We start from the raw sequence: 14,418 nt of genomic DNA, 5'->3' as shown, positions 1-14,418 counted from the left end.
TAAGTAACTAAGGCTGAGGCCACGCCTCAGCTGGCAGAGTGCACACCAGGCACGCACAAGACCCTGGCACCCATGCTGAGCACCACATAGACCAGGCAGGCAGAGCTTTAAGACACCCTGGGTCACATGAGACCCTGTCTCATAAATAACATAAAGGACTTGCAGAGGACATGAGTTCAGTCCCCAGCACCCATGTCAGGGAGCTCACAACCACCTGGGGCTCCAGCTCCAGGGGATCCAATGCTGTCTTCTGGCCTCCAAGAGCACCTGCATTCACACACACACACACACACACACACACACACACACACACACAATTAAAATCAAAATAAATCTTAAAAGAAAGAAAACAAAAGACTCCACGCAGCGGGTACCAGGAAGTGTTTAGTGCCGGAGCATGGGCGCATGCGCAGCCTTCCAGACGCAAGACTTGACAAGTGTAGAGAAGGTGCCATCCAGGCCGCCCCTGCACCTCCAGGCAGGAGACCCTATCTCCAGGCTGCGAGGCTGGATATCAATCAGCAGTGCTGAGGTGGGTGGCGGTCAGGGGGCACCCGAGGCAGGGATTAGGAGACGCTGGGGGGCAGGCGCGCAGCTGCTGTCTTCTCCACCACGAAGCCATAGTTATACTGGGGGAGTGGGGAGAGGGGGCTGAAGGAGGCGCCGGGGACTGGAGGGGTACACTGGGAGTGACTGAGGAGTGCGGACAGACTAGGGACAGCTGTCCGTCCCTGAGGAGTTGGGGTACCTAGGTGGTGCCCCAGCACTGCATGCAGCCCTGCACTTACCTCCTTCTCAATGTCTGCCAGTGACTTAATGGTCAGGTCCCCAAAGGCAGAAAAGTTCTAGTGGACAGAAGTAAGAGCGTGAGGCCAGAGTCCCACAGAACCGTGGCGTGTGTGCACGCCATGTGCACGCACAAACACTCGCCACGGCCTATGAGGTTCAAGGATAACTTCCAGGAGGCGGTCTCTCCTTCTGCTGCTATGTGGGACCCAAGAACTGAACTAAAGCAAGGCTTCGCGGCAGGAGCCGGCTGAGCTATCTCTTCAAGCATGCCCCCAACTTCTCAGATGGTGTCTCATGTAGCCAAGGATGAGCTTGCTCCAGAGCCCCCTGCCTCCACCTCCTGAGGACTGGGATGGCGGGCAAGCAACACCATACCCAGCCCTAAATCTCCCATCTTTCAGGACTTGCTCCACAAACACTAGCCTGAGTCTCACCCCACTCCTCACACCCCTACTCTGGGATCCCCTGGTCTCCACCCCTCACCCATTCAGGTCATGGTCACTGTGCTGGGTCATTCAGCGAGAATGTCACAGCCCCTTGAACAAGGGCTGACTCCAGCCCTCAGATCCTAGGGACGCTGACTTACCAGAGGCCCGCAGCTTTTGCCCTCGAATCGGGGGTGCAGTGTAAAGGGAACCCCATCCATGGCTGCAAGGAAAATTCCCAGAGATGCTGAGGTAGAAGGTCCCAGGACACCCTGCAGCTGCCTCCCCCACCCCCAGCCCGTGACCCTGCCCACCCAGGGAGCACAGATAGAGTCCTAGCAGAGCCGCCATCTTTGTTAGAGCGGCTGTGATCCTGGAGCCACAAGCCCGGTCAACCCACTCGCTCCCTAAACTGGACTCTGTGCACTGGTCTGTTGTTGGTGCCCCATCTGGAGAAACTGTTAATGTCAGCCCAGGAAGAGGGTCACAGAGCACACCCTGGATTTTGCCCTGGGCGTCTGCAGAGCATGACGTCCCAGCTGTCTCAATCCCAACCACCAAGGGGGGAAATTACAGTCTGGGGCTCCCACCACCCACATGGCAGCTCACAACCCTTTCTAACTCCAGTTCCAGGGGCTCCGTCCCCTCTTCCACCACACCCAGGGCCATGCACACATGGCACACAGGACCACATGCAGGCAAAACATGCACATACATAAAATTAAAATAAATCTTAAAAATAAAAAGCTTGGTGGGAGGGCCAGGGAGAGGTCCCCATGCGTGGGAAAGTCATAGCTCCTACCCAGACTGCCGTATCTCCACTCTGCTCACCTGAGATGCCATAGAGACTGGACGCCTCATAGATGGAGTCATTCCTCTGCAGAGTGGATGCCCGGGAGCCTAGCCTGGACAACGTCCGCTCGGGGTGGCTGCCTTTGCTGGGGAGCAGGGGACAGTGACCTCAGCAGGCTGGAAGTCTTCCTCTTGGCCCATCTGCCCACCGGGGTGCCTGGGCCTCACCTGGGTTGTCTGGGTGGGTCCAGCGAGAGGCCCTGCATATCCTGGCTGACAGTGCGGGGCTTGGGCACTGGCCTTGGAGCCTTGGACTTCTTGCACCAGATGGCAAAACCACCCATGTCCCTGGAGCAAGGGGCGGGGACAGGAGGAAACCAATGCTCTGAGAAGCCGGGGCTGGAAGGAAGGGTCTGTATCTCTGTGGCCACCATTTGGGGTATTTCTCTTTCCGAGCTCCACCTCATCCCAACCAGCGTACTAACTTTGGGCCCCTGAGATCCTCACCCCACATGCAGAGGGATGAGAGAGAAGTCAAATCTGGAGGTAAAATGGTGGGGAAGGAGCTTAAGGACGGGGTGCTCCACCCTACCCCACTCGTAGGTATCCGGGCACTGTCTTGGTCTTCCCACTCAGCTTCACGTCACACACAACCATGTCAGCAGCCCCCAGGGGCATCAGCTTCACACACATGCGTTTCTTCTTGGACACAGAGGCCTCTGGGAGTGGGGGCAGGGGAGTGAGAGAGGGGAGCAGGGCAGGGAGGGAGCACCCAGAGATGCTCACCAGCAGTGTTTCGGGGTCAACTTGGGGAGCTGGTTCAATCATAAATGGTAATCACAGGAGAGGACTGCACTAACTTTGAGTCATTGAAGCAGGCTGACTTTTGCTGAATTTTTGGGGGTGGCTGTGGGATCGACAGTGGTGTATCTATTTTGGCACCCAACCTGACTTTCCCCTGTCCTATAACAAGGGGAGGGGTGGTCACAAAACTGCTCTTAAAAAAAAAAATCCAGCCCAAGGCTGTTGTGTGTACTTCTTGGGGTGGGAAAGGCTATTGGTATTATATATATTTGTGTTTATGACATAGAGTCTCAAGTAGCCCAGGTTGGCCTCAAAATCACTTTGTAGCTGAGGATGGCCTCCTGAGTGCTGGAGGGCATGCCCTTTATGTGGTGCTGGGGATGGAGCCGGGCTCCACGCACAGAGTGAGAAGCTGCTAGCCGGACTATGGTCCCAGCCCTAGCTTTCTGTGACAGGGTCTCACTCTGTAGTCTATGCTGCCCTGGAATTCACCACCAAAGGGGCTCTGAACTAGAAGCAATCCTCCTGCCTCGGCCTCTCAAGTGCTGAGGTAAAGAGCAGCAGCCCCATACCCAGCCGGTTAAGACAGTTGCAAGGGGCTAGGCATGATGGTTCATGCCTGTGAATCCCTGAAGGAGAGGACTGAAGTTCCAGGCCAGCTGGGACTACACACTGAAACCCTGCCCCCACCTGCAAAGCCAGTGAAACACGTTTGAGTCCAGAAAGAGCAGCAAAAGGAGGGTAGGGAAATTTTGGGAAGCCTCCTGTCTGCACACTGACCTGACCCTCTGCAGAGCCATTAAAGACACCTTGAGAACCAAGCACCAGCGGGGAGGTGGGCGGCTGGGTGGGGCAGGGGTCGGGGAGGGGAGGCTGAGCTATGCAGAGAGCAGGGAAAGCCAGTTCCTGGTGTACCCGCTGTGCAAGAGCCTGGAAAGGAAAAGAGAAGGATTCCCTGGGCCACAGAAGCAGAGGGCAAGCAGCAGGGACCAGCGTCAGTCAGCAAGGTGTGTGGGTGTGCCAAAACATTTGGGGTTGTTGTTTGTTTTGAGACAGGATTCCGGGTAGCCCAGGCTGGTGACAGGTGTGTCCCACTATGCCCAACTGCTCAGGGGAAGCTGAGACTAACTCACGGCCATCCTCTAGCTTCAGCCTGAGTGCTACTGTGACAGGTGTGTGTCGACTATTTAATTTGGGGGTAGTGGGTTGAGACAAAGCCTCACTCTGTAGACCACGCTAGACTTGAACTCACTACCATCCTCCTGCCAAGTTCTTCATTATCAGGTTGTGCCTCTCTACCCAGCTAGGTCATATTCTGTACCAGACGGCCGCTCCCAAGCCCGTTGCTCTTCGGTGGGCCCGCGGATCTTACTGGTGTCTAGAGGGTCGTTGACTGCAGAGAAGCCGGACGGCAGGGGGCCCTTGTCCATCACGATCTGCATGTCCACTACCACATTGTCCTGAGCGCTCTGGGAGTAGGAGACGGGGCAGATGGAGGAGGGCGGACAGCAGGGATTAAGGGTTAACGGTGTGCGCAGGGAGGGTAGAGGCAGAAGCAGGGAGGAAGGGCAGTGGGTGTCATCGGGCAGGGTCAGGGGAGAGTTGGAAGAGGGTCAGGGATGTCAGCCAGCGGGGGAGGGTCGAGAAGGGTTCAGGCTCAGGCTTCCGGATGCCCCTGCTCACCCTCAGGCTGCCCAGCGGGCTCAGGCACAGGAAGTAGCCAGCCTTCTGCGCGAAGCTGCGGCCGAAGCTGGCCGTCGCGCCCTCCACGGTGCAGGTGATCTGCGGGTCGTAGGGATCAGCGGGCTTTGTCCCCTCCCTGCCCGCCCCTGCCGCCCTTGCCCGCCCCCTGCTCACCGCGCTGAAACCCGGCGGCGGCGGCGTCAGGGCTGACGACCAGACCAGGCCCGCGAGCGGCTCCGCGTCCGCCCCGGAATCCATCCTTCCTGGGAACTCAGAAACCAGCTAACGCCCTCGGACAGCCTGGAACCTCGAACTACAACTCCCAGAAGACCTTGCAAATGTGCGCCGCAAAAAAAAAAAAAGGCAGCTAGTGCACATGCGCAGAAACTGTGGACCAATCTGGTGGAGCCACGCCCTCTGGGCACACCCTTGAGAGATGTTTGCGGAAAAAGAATTAGAACTTCCGCCCTTAATCACCACTCAGGGCGATGAGGGGGCGGCTCAGCTCCCTGTCGGGACTACACTCCCCAGAATTCCATGCGACATCGCCCACCGACCCCTTCTACCTTTTCAGGGAAACTGGTGGTGGCCAGGTACTACGACCTGTCATTCCAACACCTCCAAAAGGCGGGTGCTGGTTGGTGAGATGACCCATAAGAGATAGTTAGCGACAACCAGGCTCATTTAATTAAGCCAATGAAGACTACAAGAGTGCTTTAATAATGGTAAGGCCGGGCGGTGGTGGCGCACGCCTTTAATCCCAGCACTGGGAGGCAGGCGGATCTCTGAGTTCGAGGCCAGCCTGGTCTACAGAGTGAGTTCCAGGACAGCCAGGGCTACATAAAGAAACCCTGTCTTGAAAAACCGAAAAAAAAAAAAAAAAAAAAGATAAATAAATAAATAAATAAATAAATAAAAAGATAGATAGATAGATAAATAAATAAATAAAAGAGTCGCGGAAGCCCTGGAGTACAGCGTTTTTAAAGACAAAACCCTTTAAGAACCAATTATGTCAGTGTGGGGGCCGGCGTTGGAGTAACGGGACAACATGTCTTTTTGCATATTTTAGCAGTACTTTCCAACACAAGACAATGATTTCTGCTTTACACTTCCTCTGGTTATTTCAGTTTTATGTTTTAGCTGGCACAAACATTATTTTGGTTAATACATCTGGACTATGGTCAGGGTCAAGGACAGCCCCCAAAGTGTTGCCAAGGCAGGTGTGGCTGTTAGCGGGTGGCAGGCTGAGAGTGTCTCGGCAGGCTCAAACGGAATCAGAACAAGATGATGCTAGTCACGTCAGTGTCCATGCGTTCGAGTGTCCTGGGCTCTATGAGATCCTGCTGTAAATTAGAGATAAACAAAAATACTTTAAAATATTGGCGAAAAAATACCCCCCACCTCAAAAAAAAAAGTAGAAAGGAGAAGTTTGAATACTTTCAGTTCTAGGACCTTTGATAAATGAAATTATTGTGGCTGTGCAGCTGTTGAGTTAAATAACGAATAAGATGGACCTGAAGGCCTTTTCACAGGCGAAATAAGGGTTTTTGTTGTTGTTGTTGTTGTTGTTGTTGTTTGTTTTTGATGTGGTAGTGGTTATTTTTTGTTTGTTTGTTTTGTTTGAGGCAGGGTTTCTCTAGGCAGCCCTGGATGTCCTAGAACTCACTCTGTAGACTAGGTTGGAACTCAGAGCTCTGCCTGCCTCTATCTACCTCTGAGTGCTGAGGCTAAAGGTGAGTAACACCACTGCCTGCTAAATTTTATGGATCTTATAGAGCAAAGGATCCTCTTTCTATGGGGTTGCAGATGGAATGCAAATACCCACACATACTAGGCAAGCACTCAGCCTCCAGGCTGACCCTGACCTTGGTATATATTTTCATTTATGTATTTGTTACCTTTGAAAGATTCCTCAGTGGTTAAGAGCACTGGCTGCTCTTGCAGATGACCCAGGTTCAATTCCCAGCACTCACATGGAAGCTCACGACCATCTGTAACTCTATGAGGAGCAACTGCTCTTCCCGGAACACCAGGATGTCATTTCACAACTTGGTGATCCTTTGTTGTCTGAAGAGACAGGCTCTGCCTGTATCTCCCATAATTTATGTGTTTACTTATCCAAGACTTTTCCCCTAAACCTTGAGAATTGCTTTTAAACCATAAAACCCACTCTATGAGTGAGGTCACCTGTGCTTTACAGGAGCCCAAGTGACTTCTGTTATCTTAGTGTCAGGCCAATCCTGACTCCCATTGCGTTTCCCTCAGCCAAACTCCCCAGACCCCAAATCTTGGCACTACCTCTGAGTTAACAGTACCCATTCTTGTGAAAGAAGCCAGATGTACTTTGTAAGGAATCTCAGTGAAAACATGTCTTAAGTTGTTGTGCACTTGGGACTGAGCTCATTGTTATCTGAATACTTTGTTGTTGTTGTTTTTTTCTTTCAAAATTGTGCTGTGCTTAAATATGGCTGAAGTAAAATGATCTGGGCCTTGGAAGTTCTAGTCCAAGACTGGTTATAATAAGATCGGGCTGAGCTGCATTTCATTCTTGTCTCTTCGTGGGTTATTTTTTTCCCCACCTGCTGTAAGGTCTGCAGGGAATCACGCCACCCCACCACAGGAGTGGTCAGGTTGAACCGTTGGGAGCAGGTTTCCTGAACTTTTGATATCTTAATATGACAATAGTATAGAGGGAGAAAGAAATCTGAATCGTTTTTCATTACCTCAAGACATCTTCTTATACCTTCAGAACTGCTGTTGACATGCCTTAAGTCACTGTCCTAGCCCACCCCCCCTTTCTACACCAGAGAGGGAGTTCCCACGGAGCATTGTGGCTGGCTTGACACCTGAGAGTCACCACTGGGCTTTGATCTGCCTTTTGTGTCCACTACCTTTTGTTTGAAGTATGTAAATCTTACCTGAGTTCTTCCTGAAGGGTTCAAAGCCTCTGCAAAACTTCCTTGCAATGGGACTTGGAAACCCAGGGTGTCACATGGCTGAGAACTACTTTGGCATGTCTCTCTAGGGAGCTTCAGATAGGAGGTTGTGGTGTGTGGCAATTGACTTGCTAAGGTGTAAATTGTATAACTCTTTTGTGGCCAGGCGGTGGTGGTGCATGCCTTTAATCCCAGCACTCGGGAGGCAGAGGCAGGCAGATCTTTGTGAGTTCAAGGTCAGCCTGTTCTACAGAGTGAGTTCCAGGAAAGGTGCAAAGCTACACAGAGAAACCCCGTCTCGAAAAACAAAACAAAGCAAAAAAAAAAAAAACCAAAAACCAAAAACCAAAAACAAAACAAAACAAAACAAAAAACAAAACAAAAATAAAACAAACAAACAAACAAAACAAAACAAACCTCTTTTGGACCCACAGAACTTACTTACGTCTTGTATAATATTCAAGGGACCAGCCTTAGTATTATACATCCCAGGGGCTCAGGAGAAATAGAATCTTGGCACACAGAGCTCTTAGTCCAGTCATTTACTCTTCCAAATCTTCTTCTCTGTCTCCCCGTGCCCTGGGAGTCCTGGTATATACACACTTACAAGCAGTATTCCCTTGGCAGTGCAAAGCCAGGCTTCCAGGGTCAAATGGAGGGGTGATAAGAATCACAGAGAGGGGCAATAAGCATTAATTATCATTAGCAACCCAAAAGGGAAGTGACCAATGGGGAATGAATTAGCTAAAGGCTAAATTCTGGTAATATCTAATAAGAGAGATCTTATGTGCTCCACTATAGTCTTAAATATGATTGGTAGAAAATGTTAAGAATCTTTAAGTTCAGCAACCACATGGTGGCTCACAACCATCTGTAATGAGACCTACCACTGTCTTCTGGCCTGCAGTCATACATGCAGTATACATAATAAATCTTAAAAAGAAAAAGAATCTTTAAGTTGCTAGGTCAATGGGAGAAAATAAAACTGCCTTCTTTTTTCCTGTGGCTCCTATCTATCTGCTGTCTATCTGTAGGGTGGGAGAAAGTGTGCTCAGTCGCTAGGCAACCCGTGTACAGCTAGATGCCTCTGGTGATAGTTAAAGGGAGATCTGGAACTAGAGGTAAGGTCTGGGAAAGGAGGAAGGAAAGCTTAATTGGCACATCTGCCAGGCCTTCTCAAATGGGTAAACTGGATGCTTAAGTCTGTTCTTAGAGAGTACAGAGGTGTCTCTGAGAAGGCACTTTCCTCCATCTGGGGATGGACCTGGCTGGATGCTGCCATTGATGATAATTACAGGGAGGCTTGAACTGGGGTTCTGGCTGAGCATAGCTGTCAGCACAGAAGGTTATCTAAACATTCCTTTGGTAGGGGGGAAATGGTGCATCTAAATATTCCTTTGGTAGAGGGGAAATGGTACCCATAAATGATGGAAAAGCTACAACAGCACACACGAAACTCATAGCAGGAAACGGCTGATGATCAAAAGCCAAATATTGCCAAGACTCCTTGAGCTCAGCTTGACCTCTGGAGGGCCCTTGGCTTCTTCCAGGTGTTAGCTTTGTCATGGTCAGCTGAGATCCTACTTTGTATATTTCTGTGGCTTGTATCACTTCAGCTGTGACATTCTCAGATTTTCATAACGCACCATAGCCTCTCCTGGCTCACTGCTGCACAGTGCTTCCTGTGACTCCATGTCTTCTGAGATTGGTACCACCAGACGACTCTTAAGTTACAGAGTTTGGCTGCCAGCACGAGGTACGTTCCTGTATGAGTATATGGTGGTGCAGCTTTAACATCTTACTAAATTGTTTTCTAAATTCCATCATAAACCCTGTTTTATGATTTCTGTTTTCAGGACAGGAATTATCGTACAAGAATAGAGAAAACAGGCATAGGGGGTAAGCCCCAGGGAAGGAGAGATGGATAAGGGGCTGAACAGCCTTTGGCAGCCTGATATAATTTCCTGACTCTATTAGGACAGGCTGTTGGTTAGAGGTGGGGGTTTCCACATGTAAGAGCGACACTGGACAGGTGGAGTTAGGAAGAAATAGAGAAGGAGAGAGCAAGTTTAGCTATAAAAGATTTTCAGATCATCTGTTTACGCAGCAGCAGAAGTCACCACCGTTGAAAATCGAGTATGCCAGTTCAGGCCATCAAACTGTGCTGAGGTCACGCTGTTTGTAGTAACAGAGTGAGGCTTTAATAAAACCCAAGTCCGTGGAGGAAGAGAGGACGGGTCTCAAAAATGGCCTCTTCTGGAGACTTTCTATAAGCTTTTGTTTACACATCTTTCACTGTCTGACGAGACAGGCTTTGTCTGTACCTCCCAGAATTTACTGACCCCAGACGACATCCTTTCTCCTAAACCTTGAACACTGCTTATAGGCCATAAAACCCACTCTGTCACCGTGATGTCACCGTGCTTTCCAACAGCCTAAGTGACTTCTGTGTTGTCTTGAGGTCAGGCCAATCCGGACCCCACAGGAGTTATGTTTACCTCAGTCTTTCTCCCTAGACCCTGATTTTGAGCTTTGTCTCAAGTCGACCATCCCACAATGAAACCTTTCAAAGACGTACTTCGCCAAGAGCCACAGTAGAAGCACGTCTTAAGCTTTGTTGTATTCATGGGGCTGAGTTAATTATTATCTGAATACTTTTTTCCATAATTGTGCTTTGCTAAAGTAAAATGATCTGGGCCAGATTCTAGAAGTCCTGGTCCAGCACCAGCTACAATAAAATTGGGCTGAACTGAGTTTCATTCTTATCTCATCCTGATTGGCTTTCTCTGCCTGTTGTGAAGCCTGCAGGGGAACCCCCACACCACACTGTGTTTCTGGCAGGGTCACAGGCTGTCTGCAAGGCTGGAAAATGATTGTCCCAATAAATAAGCTTTGGCGGGTCTCAAGGGCCACAGTCTCTCCTTGCAGGGCACCTAAGCCCTCTCAGGATGTGGAGCAGGACCATACCCACTACTCACTCTTTGGAGGTTGGGCAGCCAGCCATAAAGGGGGATTCCAGGTAGAGGGGAGTTGGTTTGCTGCCTCAGGTACCCCATCAGACCTTCTGGAAGACCCAGGGCCCCTGCCTTGACTCCACAAGGTAACACATATTTGGAAATGACCCATCGAGCCAAATTTGCATTGTAATCAGGCTGAAAATCTGGAAAAGTGTACAACCCCCTCCAGAAACTGTCAGACTGGCACCTGCAACTGGGCCTGTTACATTCTGCCTCCCTTGGTCAGACAGACAGGAAGTCCCTTCCAACCCCTAACGAGGACTACAGGGGTCCAGCCCCTCGATAGTCCCCTCCCAGGGTCCAGGAAGAATCTACAACCAGTTGATAATTAATCTTTGATGAAAAGAAATGAATCTATGTACACAAATCTTCTTAGTCCATACACTTTATTATTCTGTGTCAGTTACAAGCTTCTATTCTGCTCTCATATTTAGCTAATTTCTTGCTTGATTTCTCTGAACACTTATCTGTCTGTGGTCCCCTCTAGGTTCTGTCTTAATTCCTTCATCTAGTTCTGCCCCTTCTAGGTTCTCATCCATCTTGTTCTTTCCCATATCAGCTCCTCTCCCATCTCCTCTCCCATTTCCTTTCTCTCCCATCTTGTTCTTCCCCACCTGGCTCTTCCTCATCTTCCATCTCGTTCCTCTAGTACTCTCTTCTAGCCCTTCAATCTAGTTCTTCCCCATCTCGGTTTGTTCCTCTCAAGTTCTTACCCATCTAGTTCTTCCATTCTCTTTTCTCTTCTCTGTCTCCCGTGCCCTGGGAGTCCTGGTATATATACACTTACAAGCAGTATTCCCTTGGCAGTGCAAAGCCAGGCTTCCAGGGTCAAATGGAGGGGTGATAAGAATCACAGAGAGGGGCAATAACTGTTAATATTCATTTGCAACCCAAAAGGGAAGTGATCAATGGGGAATGAATTAACTAAAGGCTTAATTAGGGTAATATCTAATAAGAGGGATCTTATGTGCTCCACTATAGTCTTAAATGTGATTGGTAGAAAATGTTAAGAATCTATAAGTTGCTAGGTCAATGGGAGAAAATAAAACTGCCTTCTTTTTTCTTGTGGCTCCTATCTGTCCAAGCTATCTGCTGTTTATCTGTAGGGTGGTGGTGGGGAAAGTGTGCTCAGTCGCTAGGCAACCCGTGTACAGCTAGATGCCTCTGGTGATAGTTAAAGGGAGATCTGGAACTAGAGGTAAGGTTTGGGAAAGGAGGAAGGTAAGCTTAATTGGCACATCCGCCAGGCCTTCTCAAATGGGTAAACTGGATGCTTAAGTCTGCTCTTAGAGAGTACAGAGGTGTCTCTGAGAAGGTACTTTCCTCCATCTGGGGATGGACCTGGCCGGATGCTGCCACTGATGATAATTACAGGGAGGCTTGAACTGGGGTTCTGGCTGAGCATAGCTGTCAGCACAGAAAGTTATCTAAATATTCCTAGAAGTGGTTAGGTAAGGAGTTAGAGGTCTATAAAGTTAGTAAGGCTGTAAGAAAGGAGGGTCTGAGCTACATTGTGTCAAGCTATTACTGAAAGTCCACCTAACCTAGATGGTGTCTCCTTGTGGAATTTATCTTAAATCAGGAGACTAGCATGTGGACTGTTATTATTGCTAGTCCTTGAAAGTGGCTAAGGGAGATATCTGATTCCAGAGAAAGCCTTTCCTGAGGCTGTTCTCCAAATACCTGGAATGTGTATGTCCAGACAGTCATCAGTCCACACTGTTAGCACTTCTAGGGGGAAAAGTCAATTGGGAAAACTGTGAAGGCACACATGATTTTCATAACAGAATACAGCTGACTGTAGTGACTTTGCCATAACCAGCTGAGTTCTTATGATATATTCCTGCGGCCTGCAGCAAACCCCCAATAGAAGGGCCTCTCTTCTGGTGTCTCCTTTGGGGCTTGGTTTTGGTTTTGGAGGTGTGGGAGGGGGAAGAGGTATATGTCTAAGGCAGTGTTTCATGTAGCCCCAGCTAGACTTGAACTCATCATATAGCTGAGGCTGACCTTGAACTCCTGTCCTCTTGAGTGCTGGGGTGGCAGGTATGCCGCACTTCTCTGGGCCTCTCTCTTGCTCTGTGCTGTGTATGTCCTGAATAGTACCCATCAACTTTCCTCAAAATACCATGCAAGCTCCAGGCCATGTTTCACGGTAATCTGTTATTGGATTTTTCCCAGGGGCCTGCCTTGAGAAAATCCTTCTCAGAGTCCTGGGGAAGATGCTACATCTGGCATGGGGTATCTGAGGGAAAAGAACCTATCTATGTGGGGCTAGAGAGATGGCTCAGTGGTTAAGAGCACTGGCAGCTCTTCCTGAGGTCCTAAGTTCAATTCCCAGCAACCACATGGTGGCTCACAACCATCTGTAATGAGATCTGGTGCCCTCTCTGGCCTGCAGGGACACATGCAGGCAGAACACTGTATACATAAGAAACAAACAAACAAATAAATATTCTTCTTTTAAAAACAAAGAGTCTAATGCTGGGCAGTGGTGGCACACGCCTTTAATCCCAGCACTTGGGAGGCAGAGGCAGGCGGATCTCTGTGAGTTCGAGGCCAGCCTGGGCTACAGAGTGAGTTCCAGGAAAGATGCAAAGCTACACAGAGAAACCTTGTCTCAAAAAAACAAAACAAAACAAAACAAAACAAAAAAACAACAAAGAATCTATGTACACCGGTTTCTTAAGTCCATTTACTTTATTTCTCTATAACAAACTTCTGTCTACACAGCTTCAGTTCCGTTCTGACACTCAGTTCCTCTTGGTGCTTTCTTTTCCTGTCCTCTCAAGCCCTAGTAATAACTAAGCTCTTACGCGCTCGATCTCATCTTCGTCCTCTGTTCCTTCATTCTCCATCTTCCCTTCCTCTTCTCCTGACCTGATTCAAATCCACCTACAGTCTGCAAAACTTTCCCTTGCTCCTACTCCTCGGCCCGCCTGCCTTACCATCTATAGAAACTCTTCTCTCTGGCCATGCCACTCTGCTCCAACCAGGAATTCTGCCCCAGTCTTTACAGCACCTGGTTATGCAAAAAAAAACCCTATTGTCCTGAGTCAATAGCTCTGCAAGGCCACTAGGCCTGAAGGAAAGGGATGACCTGAGCTTCATTTGCACAAGAAACAAAGCTCTGTATCTACAGTCCACCGGCTCCTAGGTCTGCAGGGGTGTTACCTAGTAGATCAGCAGTAAGTCTGAGAAGTTTATACTGTTTGCCATATGGCCAGCAGAGTATGAGTGCACAAGAATTTCATAGCAGAAGACAGCGGATATATTAAAAGCTGAATAACATCAAATATTCTCTGATAAATGGCTTCCCTCTAGAAAGATTCCTTGACCTTTCTAGGACCTATAGCTTTATTATATACAGCTGGAATCTCTATAACATATTCTTATGGCTTGCAGCAATCTGTGTCTGTCTTCCCCCACCAGCCACTGCAGGACCACCACTGACTGCCTACTGCATACTGAAACATTCTGTCTCCTCAGGGTCTCTCTAGAAAAGATGGTCCTTCCCATCCCCATTCACAGAAAGCTTGCTGTAACTTGGGTGGCAAATGTCTCTGCCAGGATGCCCTTGGTGGCAGGATAAGAGCCTGCTTGTTGGCCAGGGCCATGTGGGGAGGCACAGTGTGGGCCTCCCCTGCCTGGCCTGCCTTGATTTCCTGCAGGAGGCAGGGCATCTTCTAGCTACAGAGGCTCCATAGTCCCATGGCCCTTCCGTGGATCAAGGGGACACAAAAGTCACCACTGAGACCCTGGCCACAAACCCTGGTCTTTGCCCTTCAGTTCACAACTCAACCTTGCAGCCTCAGTTTCCCTAGCCTGCCAGGGTCCAGCCTTTCAGGCCCTGAGATGGGGAAGGGGTGACAGTACAAGGAAAACTTCTGACCACCAAGTGGATTGCACTCCAGTGGCCACAAATAGCTCAGGCCGTCTTTCTTACCTGGGTTATATGCACAGCTCTATTATTGG

The 14,418-nt window shown here is 49.5% G+C and overlaps 1 protein-coding gene across 1 annotated transcript; it reads right to left on the bottom strand.

Annotated features, from left to right (window-relative positions):
- Positions 1-308: 308 nt before the first annotated feature.
- Positions 309-4,813, bottom strand: Mvb12a (multivesicular body subunit 12A). The gene is made up of 9 exons (XM_036175947.1): positions 4,668-4,813; positions 4,494-4,592; positions 4,183-4,279; positions 2,599-2,725; positions 2,235-2,354; positions 2,046-2,152; positions 1,376-1,437; positions 789-845; positions 309-629 (listed from the first exon to the last, which is right to left on the bottom strand). The coding sequence occupies exons 1-9, from the start codon at positions 4,749-4,751 to the stop codon at positions 567-569; spliced, it is 816 nt and encodes a 271-aa protein (XP_036031840.1). The 5' UTR covers positions 4,752-4,813; the 3' UTR covers positions 309-566.
- Positions 4,814-14,418: the final 9,605 nt, after the last annotated feature.

This window comes from Onychomys torridus, unplaced genomic scaffold (assembly GCF_903995425.1).
Source record: "Onychomys torridus unplaced genomic scaffold, mOncTor1.1, whole genome shotgun sequence".
NCBI classification, from domain to species: Eukaryota; Metazoa; Chordata; class Mammalia; order Rodentia; family Cricetidae; genus Onychomys; species Onychomys torridus.
This window is presented reverse-complemented; position numbering and strand designations above follow the sequence as displayed.